Source organism: Passer domesticus, chromosome 4, assembly GCF_036417665.1.
Source record: "Passer domesticus isolate bPasDom1 chromosome 4, bPasDom1.hap1, whole genome shotgun sequence".
NCBI classification, from domain to species: Eukaryota; Metazoa; Chordata; class Aves; order Passeriformes; family Passeridae; genus Passer; species Passer domesticus.
In genome coordinates, this window is record NC_087477.1 from 36,849,496 (window position 1) to 36,863,020 (window position 13,525).

General features: G+C 37.4%; 1 protein-coding gene across 3 annotated transcripts in view; it reads right to left on the bottom strand.

Moving 5' to 3' along the window:
* The window catches only part of TBCK (TBC1 domain containing kinase), a 128,554-nt gene that overhangs the window by 109,375 nt on the left and 5,654 nt on the right, over positions 1–13,525 (bottom strand). For 2 of the 3 annotated variants that reach the window (XM_064417135.1, XM_064417136.1), the window contains exon 3: positions 12,882–12,954. In XM_064417135.1, the coding sequence (XP_064273205.1) occupies positions 12,882–12,954 (73 nt within the window). Of the gene's footprint in view, positions 1–7,965; positions 8,042–12,881; positions 12,955–13,525 lie in introns of those variants that run through there. The other variant, XM_064417137.1, reaches the window with a different exon arrangement.

Genomic DNA, 13,525 nt, shown 5'->3' on the forward strand with positions numbered 1-13,525 from the left:
GTTTAACTACTGGGCCTCTTGAACAGCAAAGGTATCAGCACCCTCCTTTAGCAGGAGGTAGAGAAAAGAAAAACAAGAGCAAAAGTGCTAGAAACAACACAGGACATGAAGTGGCCAAATGTAAGTGTGGCAGGTTTGACACCAATCACACCATGGACCTAAGGAGGGCCACAATGGCAGCTGTGTGACATGAAGCAGCCTCTTCATCTCAGCAGCTGATGATCATGGTTGTGACTTCATACTACAGTAAAACAAATCAGTCCCCTGCTTAAGGCAATACTGTAGAATGCAGCAAGTAAAAGCAAAGGTGCGAGATGCACTGGAGTTTCCTAGCTCTTCCAACAAGACTTGTTTTAAGGTTATTTTCCTCTCCACCAGCAAGAAAAGAAACAGAAAATCCTTTGCAAAAGGAACATGTTCAAGAAGCTGTCTGCATTTCAATCCTTAGTCTGGATACCAAAAAAAATCTATTCAGCTGTAGCCTAGTCAGCCAGGCCTCTGAACAGGGGTTCTCTTCAAAAGAGAGGATTGCACACAGGTATAGAATCAAACTGGTATGGAGAAGAATCAGCCATGAAAAGAGGTCATTTTGTGCTCCTTCATGCTAGAAATCAGGAATTAAAAGACTGTAAAGATTAAAACAAATACCAGATTTGGGGCATATAAATTGAATGCATAGAAAAGGAAGCACTAAGGAGAACTGTATTCCCCCCTCAGATCCATTCTCTAAGTAGGACAAGGAAAAAATTCTACAAGTTGATATGAGCAAGTTCAGCCAGCAGTACAAAAACCAGCATGGTTAAGAGAGGCATGTGCATGGCATTTGTGGGTGGAGAGAAAAGGGAAGTCGACTTAAAAACCCACAAAAAGGAGGATTGTTTTATTACCTCCAGAACTTGTCAGACCAAAAGCTATACCAGACAAATGACTAATTTCCACACGGTAATAGTACACAGGTGGCTGCACTGTGCCTTCACCAAAAAACATTAACTTTTCCACTTAGCAGCCAGCCTGATCTCCAGTCTATTGAATTCTTACTGTTAAGGACACACAAACATTTTCTGGAAGTTTATTCAGGAATAATGAACCTAACCTGTCAGGAAACAGATGGTTTAGCAGAGTTTCAATCTCTTGTGGTTCTGCAAACCCACTGATGAAATAATCTGACTGCTTAGGAGACTGTTGTCACTTTTTGGATTCAGACAGGTTGGGTGGGGAAGAAAAGCTTCTTAGTGCACCCACTACACTCCCTGATCTGAATGAGAACAACTTCTGGGCCAGGCTGAAAGGGAAAGTACTAGAAGAAGTTGGTATACCCAAAGTCTTACCTTTTTTAAAAAGACCAAATTTTAGCAGAGAGAGTGAGAAAGATGAATTATCAGGAACCAAGTGAAGACAATAAGCCCGGAAAACAATGAGGGGATTGAAGAGCTAAGAGTGAGCATACTCACCCAGGAGGGACTGAGCAGTACCTGGGAAGAAAAAGCTGAGGAGAACTTCCCAAGCCACAGGTCAACATAAACACAAGAGCAAACAAAATAATTGCTTTATTTAGAAATCAAAAACTTTATGACAAAAATGTGGTATGCTGAATTCCTGCTAAAACAACCCCAACAATATTACCTATGTATTATTCAGTTTAAGTGGCTATTTTTAAACTTATGGTTTGTGATGAACGGCAACGATAATGCAGCTGCTTGTAGAAGTGGGAACTGGACTCCAAGATAGGCTGCTCTAGGAACAAACAATTTATTGCAACTAATTATTTCCATTTTAGACAAAATTACTGGTCTTCCAAATCCTAAAAATAGCCATATTAGCTCAGACCACAAATTATTTCAGACTGCTATACTTAAATAAAAAAAAAAAAAAGAAAAGGCAGATGCTTAGGAGAAAGGGAATACAGAGCAAGCACATATGAAATTTTGATATTTTCCTGGCTTCCAACTTCTTCTAATCCAAGATTTCTTCTGGGTGAAACAAAAGCTTGCCTCCTAAGCATCATGTCTGGTAAAATCATCTACTATATCCGGTGGCATTCCACAGCCATCAAGAATTCTGTTAGTAAAATATCCTTGCTATTTTACCATTGCTTGACTTTGGAGCAGGAAAAGCAATTGTGGAAAAATGCATTTGACAGCCAGCAGCATGGTAGTTGCTGCATGCACCACAGACTGCTGAAGGGAAAATAAAAACTACTTCATGCATGACATATTGAATACTGAAGAACAAGAGGACTGAAAATCACACAGTTGGAAATCAGAGATGGGTGGGGTCAGGAGGCTTGACTTATTAAACTGTCTGACCAAAAAAATTCCAACATAAGAAAAGAAACAATGAAGAGATGAATTTTCAGCATTCATGCCAATATCATGGAAGTTAGAGGTTCTCACAAGTTTCTTTCCCTCCAGTTTAAAGGAAAATCAATGCCAATCCACACACAAATTCACTCCATTATCTTTAACAGATGTGCATTCATGGCATTAAAAGGAAATACATCTTCTCGATCTTTTTTCAGTGCTACAGTAAAAGTTTAATATGAAAAGAGTAATTTGGTATCTCAAAGCATCGTCCTGTCTTCTTACTGTGTCCTGTCCCACCTTCTATACTACTTCATCTTCCCTTTTGATGAAGAGGCAGCTATTACAGTGTTGGTAATCAGACTATAGCGATTGTGCTGGTTTTCCAATAATTGATTTTTGAACAACAATGTGGGCATTAATCCCATTACCTCTCATAGGTGCATGGCATCTGGCCAGTGTCAACCCATCACATTTATGTACCTGTGCAGCAGAACAGGAGCATAAACAGCAAGCTGGAGCAAAATGAAGGCAGGAGGAAAATCTTGGCGAAAGGAGAAATATTTCCAGCTGTAACAAATATATTTGTGGTATTTTTAACTGGTTAAGGCCAGTTGTAAATTTAATATCCTTTTATGCTTTTGTATCAGTCAACACAGGGCTCCCAATCCAGTTTTTAGAAGGAAGAAAGCTGTGCCTGGAAAGTACATTCAGTACTTAATGGACCATTTTGAATAAGAATGTTTCATCAAGTGAAGTGAACAGAGGCCCTACCAGAATCTGAAAATAAAACAGGACTGGTATCAAAAAGCAAGCCTCCTCATCATCTACTTAACTGCAGAGAGTCCTGTAATTTTGTAGGTACTAGAGATGTGTATGTAGGTTAGTACTAAGTCATGTTTATTCAGTGCAGTGGCAATTTAAGGAAAGAGGAAATAGATAACAAAAACTGGAACCAGAATAATTTTGACTTCTCTTAGGAAGGCAGAGCAAGAGCAAACACAGTAAGAATATGCTGATGATACCATGTTTCTGAGTTTCTCTTTCCTCAAGACTTACAGCTCATGGGTATATACACTGCAATGCATGCTTAAATAAGTCCTTTATTAAATCTGTGCACCTTGTTCTAGCATTGACATATTCCTACAATAAGTAAACTCTAAAGGAAGAGAACCTCAACAAGCAGAAGCCTTAAGGAGCTTGTAGCACTGAAACACAGGAGTGAAAACATGGGTTCCTCTCCCAAAGCAGAGTGTCAGACAGGGTCTAGCCTGAGGAAGCACACCAGAGCAACACAAACCAGCAACGTCATCAATCACCATCCCTGAACTTGTGAAACTAATACACATTTGGAATCCAGGAAGGAGATTCATCACAAAAAATTGCATCTGTTCAAAGTGAAAGGGAACCAGGTTGTGAACAGATGTAATGTTTCTGAACTCATAAAAGTGACAATATTTCAATACAAGCAAAACTATAAAACAAAGAAAATGACATTTGCAGTTAGTTCCATTACTGCCAACAATGTGGATAGACTGGTTAGAAGTGGTGTGGCCAAATGGTTCAGCAAAGGATAAAGTTTGGGTATAATCCCAGCTGAGACAATCACTACACTGACCTCAAGAAAGCCATCTGACCTCCTTATTCCTCAATCAACCAGCTGGAAAACTGGATAAAAAGCAGAACTGGGTTGAAAACCAGATGTGCAGATAAATTGGGTCTTCCTGGGTAAATAAATTACAAAATACCCTATACAGAACATAAAGAGTTTGATGCAGGTGGGAATGGTTTATTTAGCACTTTATTATGTGTTTGATTAAAAAATGGCACTGGGGACCAAGACTGTAAACACTGCCAATTTACTTGGAAATGTATTCACATTACCAGACTGAAATGAACTGGAAAGGAATGCAACAAACAGAGAATAAGACACACACACACACAAAAAAAGAATTTTATAGACCAAGTCCTCAGAAGTCTCTAACTCATTCACAAGGTTATTTCACACAGGATATCTTCAACAAGTTCATCGCTCACCTGAGGAAACTCAGAAAGCCCTTTCATTCCTTTTTTGAAGTTCTATGCTGCAAGCATGACTTTAAAAGCAACACAGATGATGTTACACTTTTATGAAGGTCTCAATTTGTAATGTATGATAAAAGTCCATGAAATAATAGATGAACTTTATATACAGAGCAGACTGAATACAACAATTTTATCAGACCGGTGATTTTTCAGATCATTATCACTTTGAATGATTTAGGCCATAAACCAAAAAATTTCAAACACTGCACCTTAATTCCTTTTGGACATCCAGCATTCATCCCCCAAAAAAGGAGAGGAAATGAAAAGAGTAGTTTTGAAAAGTAAGTACACTTTATAAAGTGGTACTTCAATGAAATTTCTGGTGCCATCCTGTTTAATGCACAGAAGAGGAAAGACAAACCACACTCCTGGTTTTTGATCTTGCCCCTGATTAACTTTAAAAAAAGGGTTTTTTGCATCTTAGCCTCAGCTGGCTCATATATAAAACATGTAATAGTGATACTTGACCAAAAAATGCAATGAAATAAATTATTTCAATCCCTAGATATAAAAATTAGGTAAAGTAGCTCTGATTTAAAACCCGATCAGAGATTCAGCATTCTTACCACTGACTATACACTCTAACATAATAGAACTAGATGCACAGGTGACAATAAAAGAACACCTAACGGGGGGAAAAACAAGACAATGACCTCAAAATATACAATAAAGAAATAGCTTCAATAGCATTATACACACTACCATATGTCACAAGGCCAAAATTTCATTGAAGAAAACAACACATCTCACATTCTGCTCTCCTTCTCCAAAAAGGAGTGATCTCATAAAAAGTAGTGGAATTAAGATCACTTGAAGCCAGATCTCCAAAAAGCTTTTGCTTTCTTTTGGACTCCTCTGAACAAATGCATGCACCTTTAAACAGCCATACATTATGATTGATACTCCATCAATTCTCCCTGCTGCAACTGAGGGCAAGGCATTGATCTGACATTATAAGATCATAGGAGTGCTTTCTCCCATTTGAGGTTACAATGTACAACTGCATATTTTACTTTATTTTTAAGGAAGACCTATGTCTATGGCATGAGAAGAGAGTTTTACTTAATGTCAACGATATGAACTTTTTCCTCCATACTGCAAGAGAAGTGATGGGTCCCTAACCTCATCCTACAAGGAGATAGATTCCCTCATTCTTACTGTAGTGCCCTAGGTGGATCAGAAAAACCTGATCAATGAAAAATTTTAAAAGAAAAGCTGAAAATGAAGGGTAATTATTGATGCAGTTAACGTTGCTACAGCTGTGTGGCAGTATAAACTGAGCTGACAGCTATAGAAATCATGACTAGCTATCAATAAACAATGCTCTCCTTGCAGTCAGGATCATTTTTTAAAAATTAATTTCTGTTGGCATCTCTGTGAAAGGATTAAGCACTATTATTAACAAGCCACTTTCCTAATTAAAACCTCTTCTCCCCCATTTAAACAAAAATTCCAACAGAATTTTTAAAGCTATGAACAAATCTTGCAACACTGTACAGATCTTCTGAAGCCAGGCACTCTATGTAAATTATATGTTGCAACAGTGTTACTTTAACAAATAACTTGGCCATAACCTATTTTAAAAAAAATCTAAATATCTAAGGTCAAAAGCCTACCTAGGTATGCTTTAGTGTTTAGCACAAAAAATCTGGATCCCTGTATCGATAGTATAGACATTGCTAAAAAGTGAAACAGAAAACGGGAAGTTTCAAGAAGAACAGCCTGCAAATTCAAGTGATCAAAGGGACGTTACAACTAGGCCAATAAGCAGTGGTGCTGCTAGGAATTTCACAGCTAACAACTGATCTGGCAAAAGCTGCTAGGAAGTACATCACTTTGATCTATAAACCAGTACACATCATCACAAGAGGCAGGAAACACCTATCTGGAGAGGTAACCATAAACTTACGTGTAGACAAAGCAGATGCCTGTGACTATAAATTAGGAATTTCTCAATCACCATACAATTAATAGTAAATTTTCTTCAAAGTGACAAGAGAAATGTGATGACCAAAGAGGGAAATAGAGAGGGCTGCAGTTGCAGGTAGGAAAAATCCACACACCAAAATTGGTGAAACTAAAGGGCAAGAGAAGCAGAACCAACTCTAAATATGGAAGACATACTGCCAAATACGTAGGAAGAATGACTGGAAAAACATAAAATAAGCACTACTGGAAGTACAGGAAATCCCACTCTGCAGATACTGGACAGTGCTGATTACATAAAAATATCAGGCATTACATAATAGTTGAAGAAAGACCAGTTCATGCTTCACTTGAAGAGCTCTCAAGCTTTACCACCTTTTAAGAACCACCAAGGGCCACAGCTGCCACTGTGGACTGCACAGCACCAGTCCTGTGGTACTGGATACTCACAGCTAATTTACAGTAAGTATCAGTTCTGTGTACAGAGTGAAGAGTAACAATATGCACAAGCTAACCTTTAGTACGATGTGTACTGCTAATGAATGAATGAAATCTTTAAACTAGCCTGATCTGCCAGCCTTTTAAACACTCCCATCACAACAGTGTCCAATGCCCTGGTACCTATTTAGTTACACACCCAAGAAGAGAAGATCCACATGCAGAGAAGAAACAAATCTCAAACCACAATGATGACAGAGATGTTTGCAAGCATATCAATGCATCTAAATAAAGCAGCTGCCTGACCCTAATCAGTGACAAATTCTCCCTCAAAGACATTGCTCAGTAGTCCAAAAGCAAGAACGTGCACTGAAGAAAATAAAATCCCTTTCTAGAAGGATGCACTACAAAGCAAGTCTAACAAGTGCTCACTCTTCCTTTTTTTTTCTCTTCTTTCTAGAAGCAGGATGAAATGTCAAACACTGCATTTTGTTAGAATAATCATATACTAACCATATCTTGTTCTCACAGTCTACAGCAATTTTAATGCTAAACACAACTATCATAAATCAACATTAAGATTAATAACGTGCTTTAAATCCCCTAAGATTTGCACAGTACAACTCTGACATTTGGGTTCTCAGCCATTAGCTCATTAGTACAAATTTGCTCATTAATGCAGAATGGAATTTTAACATGATCCTTACACAGGATTTCTTCCTTGCAGAAATATCTTTGCATGATGAAGCCACCCTCCCGCTGAGGATGGTGTTTTGTCTGTTTGAAACTGAACATTCTCTTTCACTAGAAACTGTAGACTCAAAACTCTCCAGTACTTTTGTTCTCAATTAACTCAGCATAAGTCATCTTCTGTTTAAGATCTTTAATACTGCTTTTAGCACGGAAATCTGTATGAAGTGTCTACAAGGAACTACAGAAAAAGCACAGTTGAACAAAAGGTTGAAATTATCAAACAGACTTTATATTGTCATGGTCTAAGCCCAGCTGGAAATTAAGCACCATGCAGTCACTTACTCAACCTCCCTCTCTCCCCGCCACTTCAGTGGATTGGGAAGAAGAATCAAAGTAAATCTCGTAGGCTGAGATAAAATTAGTGGCATAATTGCAATAAAGTAAAATACAGTAATCATAGTAAATGATAATAATATTGCTAATGAAATGGGAAAACCCAGTGATGCACAGTGCAATTGCTCACCAGCCATTGACCAATGCCAGGCCCCCTTCCCAGACCCAGGCCTCCCCTCCAGGGAACTCCCCCAGCTCTGCTCCCTCCCAGTTTCTTTTGTGTACTTCCTCACTGGCAGAGCATGAGCCAAGGAAAAATGTCCTTGACTCAGGATAAACACAACTTAGCAAAAACCCAAAACATCAGTGTTATCAACACCATTCTCATTCCAAACGCAAAACATGGTCTGGAACAGCTACTGAAAGGAAATCAACTCTACATTAGTTAAAATCAGGACAATTACATACAGCTATCATATCCACATTTTAATAGCAAGAGGCAGACACTATCAATCTCAGAGAGTAGGATTTTCCACTTTTTTTCCCCCCTGGAAGACAAGAGAAGAAACAAGCATGTACTCACTGTTATGTTTCACATATAAGGAGGAAACACATATGTATTCTGAAATGTCCTTGTGCTGCCATCAAACAGTGCAGCCAAACATGCAAGCAAAGAATTTGGTTCCATACCTAAGAAGATCACTAAAACATCTCGAGGAACAATGTTCACCTCTAATGCCTCATGCAAGCTGCATCCCTTTTCCATTCCAAACAATTGTTTGCTTGTGAGAGCACAGGCAATCACAGGAGACAACCTATGCTAAAAGGAATGCTACAGGAAGATTTGCAGTCAGGCTAAAAATTACTTACAGAAATAAACCAGTGCTTCTATAAGAAGAAAACCATAATTGGACAATATATAAACAATTCCAGACTAACAGATAATCTTTCATCATACCTTTGCGAGTAAAACAATATCAAGAAAGAAAAAAAAAGCCTATAGACACTAAATGTCCAAACTACAGAACTTCACACATGCTTAGGGGGAAAAAAAAAAAACCTTTTAAGTTTGTTTATTAATGCTACTTCATTTTACTATTACATAATTTATCCTTGCCAAATTCAGCCTTATTGTGATATACAGATTTCTCATGTGAAATTCCAACACAGACTTGATTCAAAGCAGAATACACTCAGCCCATGAAGCTCTGCTCATATGCAGCTCTTCAACTCAAATAATGTAAAACCTTTGGCCTTTTGATGACTTGCACCTGTTTTACAAACATTTTTGAAGAATGCCTGGCTACTCAGAAATTGTTTTCCTCCTCATCTAATAACTTCTGTACCACAGTCTCACCTCAAGTTTGCCAAAAGCACACTAAAAGCAATGATGGCATGAAGAACTCTAGTCCAGTCAGTGAACAGACAACTGTTTAATGTAGCCAAATAAAATGTACTCATCCAAATCCATCAGATCATGTTTTCTCCAAACTAGTAAACAGCTGCAGACATAGTCTGCTTCCCATCAAATGTTCCATGTATAACAAACTATACCTTGTATCTGATGGTTCACTAGTAATTTTTCAATACCATGACTTTCAAAACATATGACAACTATATTTTATTGAAGAAAGGAATGGACTTAGACTGTCCAAGCCACAAATTGAAGACCAATCCAGAAACTGTACCGTAGGTGCCAAAAGTCTGCTGAATGTCAGTATTTTCTGGCATTTTTATTGTTATGAATAGAAATGCAGACCAACTTCTTCAAAGAAGAAACACACTTGAAGCATGACAGAAAAGGAAATGCTCACAACTCCTTTTATAACAGCACAGGAGCAGAGAAAATAACTCCTTTAACACTGTCTGGAAAAGGTATCTCAAAGGAGTAGTTGGAAATGTGTTTAAAAGATGGAGAACCTTAAAGATAAATGTACATTCTACATTCTGGTCTTTGGTAGCAACACTAACAACTAGCAACTTGGAAAAAATAAAATTTTGATTGCCATTTTAGTGAGACTGTTAAAGTATAAAACATCTACCCATCACAATTTTTTGAGACTTATTTTCAATTCATTCACAATAAAAAAATCCTTGTATGCACAGGAAGACAGAGGAAACCAGCTAGACTGAGACACATTTTCAAATCTCTGAACAGCAATAAACCACTGTGAGCTTAAATCAGATATTTACTATTTTTGTGTGACTGTACATAAATTCCCAGCCTCTAAAACATTTAACTGACTCCTGAACATACTTCAGAGAGCTGATTTTGCAGTAGTGTGACTGTTATAAACTGAAATTAAGTTCATCCTTTCAGTGACCACAACAACAAACAGGATACTAAATTGAGAATATGCAAACAGGAAACAATGACTTGGACTACAATCTCTCTCAGGGAAGACAGTGGGCAGCAGTCTGGTGAAAAATGGGATATCAATGCCTAAAATTCTTATCCTATATCAATTACTAACATTCTTATCCAGCCCTTATCATACCCTCTTATCCATGATTGCAGCCTGAATTTCCTGTACCACACAACTCCAGAAGAGCTTCCCTGCTGTTGCTGTGATGCCCAATGAAAGCACAGTAAAGAAAATTTGGATTAATGCCACTTTTAGAAGCATTAACTGCAGTTACTATGTCCACATGGCTATCCTCTGAAAAAAAACCAACCAAAACACAAGAGAGCTGTAATAAATTCCTTTTCAGTACCTGCTTACCTGTGGTAAGAATTGTGACAAGCTGACACTCATTTCCTCCCCTTGAGAGTTCTTGAAATTTACCTGACAAGAGTTCTTATAGCAGAAGGGAAAATTTACCTGAGAAGAGTTTTTCTAGCTTATTCCAGGATCCCAAATGTGCAACACTCAAAGCAGAAAATAATCTGGCAATAAATTACCAAACACTTACTTGCCTTAATCTTTGAAAATGAAGTTCAGCATGTTAACTTTGAGGACAATGACAAAGGATTTCTGCAATTCCTGGGGACTGCAGACCCAGTATTGTTAGGTAATTAATGAATTCATGAATATGTCACAACTCTAATTTCTAGCAAATGTTTGATGGTATGCTCAGTAAAATGGTTTTCTGGACTGTGACAGAACACAGCAGCAAACACTTGAAGCTCTGATTTCCAATATTTGGCCCCTACATGCAGCTGATTTATTAGAATTAGAAAACCTGGGGAAAGTCTTACAATAATTGAAGAAATACCATTGCAACATTTCTTTTTTTTTTAATATAATGCATATATTAAGGAATGTATGCTACACCTGATGCATGATTTCAGCAAAGATTAACTGCAAATAACTACCAAACAGCTGTATGGCCTGTTTTCCAAAATGTATAGAAAGATAGACTGTCCATAATGTAATGTCTTGAATTTCAGCACTGACATAATAGAAGATTTCCTGCTGACTTTACATCAGCTTGTAGTACAGGTGCAAAGGACTTAGGTTACTGACAAGCATAAGGAAAATTAATCTAGAAACCAGAGGAGCAGTTTCTCACATTCCATAAGCAGTTTAAAAAATTAATTGCAATAGCACACGCATTCAGCTCCGGATGTGCAGCCAGCTATGCTATCACTGACCAATGTAATCAGAATCCATAAAAAAGCCAAATATTTCCTCCTAAGGTAATTGATATAGACAGATCACATAACTAATAAGTGGGAATTGGTCCTCCCAGCTTATCTCTGGAAGTTTCTGGGTCTCCATAGGAATAAAAAATTCTAGTTTCATAAAAAAAATAAAAGGAAAAGGAAAATGTCAGTCTTGCAAGAAACACCATTTGAAGTCAACATTATTTATCCTTTAGCTACTACTGCAAAAACTGTAATTCACAGTAGGTGAAACATCAATGTGTCTAAAAACTGTGGATATACATACAGGCTATATTGTAGCCCTTATCCTCAACTGTTACAACATCCAGAAGAAATCCCAAGTGGCTCATTAAAAGAAAGATCTCATAGTAGAACAATTTACTACAGCAAAAGCTCTCTCAAGACAAGAGAAAAAAATAAAGCCAGGCTTTGTGCAACTACATTTAACAGAGCCACAGCCCAAACAGCTGAGCTAACATCACAAACTAAGGAAGTAACTTCTTTCAGCACACCAAAACCTGAAGTTGCATACCTTACCAGCCTATCTAAAAAGATCTAAAAAATCCCTCTGGAGGCCACAAAAGGCATGCTAGTGTAAAAGGGCAAAATGGATGCGCATATAGAGCACACTTGCTATCTGAGGAAGTTTTGAAAAGGAATCTACATAAGTATACTGCATCAAGGAATTCAAAGGAAAATAAAACAGCCACATGGAAGCCTTCTCCAAAACAGTTTAGAAGGAAGGAGGCAGACTGGGCTGCTTCTCATCTGACACCAAGACACACGTGCTCAAAGAACAGTGTGAGAACTGAATAAAAAAGGAATGAAAAGAGTTCCTGATGCTTCATCTGTTTCTGGAACTTTGCGCAATAGGAATCTGATGCAAAACTTTGTGAAGAACTATAACATACATCACACATGAAAAACCCTTTAGACCTAATACCTCTTTATCTTAAGAAAAAATGGAAGCTATATTTCCCTAACATTCCTCAAGCTACAGCCCTCTGCCACACACAGTCATACAAGTCCAAGCTCACAAAATGCTAACACAAACACAGGGCATATTATCTGACATTTGTCCACTTTCTACACGATAAATTAATAGATTTCTACAAATAAAAAAACACACACAAAAATTCTATCTGTTCTAGAGAAAGCTGTATTTCAGCACCTAGCAGACTTAACCTTCACATCAATTCTTAGAAAGTTCTATATCCTGTCATAGGTCTGATTTTATTTTTGAAAGGAAATCCCAAAACTACAGTATTTTCTGAGTTACAAATTATTTCTTTCAATTGTAAGCAAGTTTCCCATAAAAAAATTCCACAGAAATTAGTACTCCCACATTGGGTGCATATTTTTTATCTGCTAAACAATGTCTTTAGGTTAAACAGAACAAAATTTAGATAAACCAGTAAAGTTAAAAGATGGTCCAGGATTTTGCCACAGATGATATGTGAAATAGTGATGAGTGGATTTGAGTTATCGTGACACCTCACCTGACAGGCTTTCTTTCTCGTAGCAAATCTTCCAGACTCTTCTCACAATGTTCAGCTGCCACAACCAGTCTCTCTAATTTGAAAAAAAAAAAAAAAACAAAACCAAAAAAAAAGGTAGAAGAGGCCTGGAATCCAAATGAAACTCTGAGAGTAGACACTTCTTGTTATACCTATTTGGCAGATGTTGAAGTATTTTGACATACATTGTACAGAGAATTACACATAAATAAATGTTACAAGATGTACAGCTTATGGTTAACACCACTATTTTTTGTTTATGGGATACAGAAAATGATCTTCCCAGTTTCCTCCTGGAAAGCACTGTCAATCCAACAATCCACACATGCAGTAATTTCCTAACAAAAATTTTCAGATTGCCATCTACAATGCTAGCATAGATTTTTTAAAAGTTTAATTTTATAGAAGAAAATATATTTGAATGTTTTTATTTTATTTTTATATTCCCCCTTTGAAAGCCTTTTGTGGGGGAATTTATACATCTAATTAATTTTTGCATTGTTTTCCTAGTCTGCTCTCACATTTCTCTGCAAGAGTGGAAACTGACATTTGCAAGCAGAACTCCACAAACATTTAATCATTAGGCATAGAACTGACACATGGAAAGTTCTGCCAGTATCAGAATG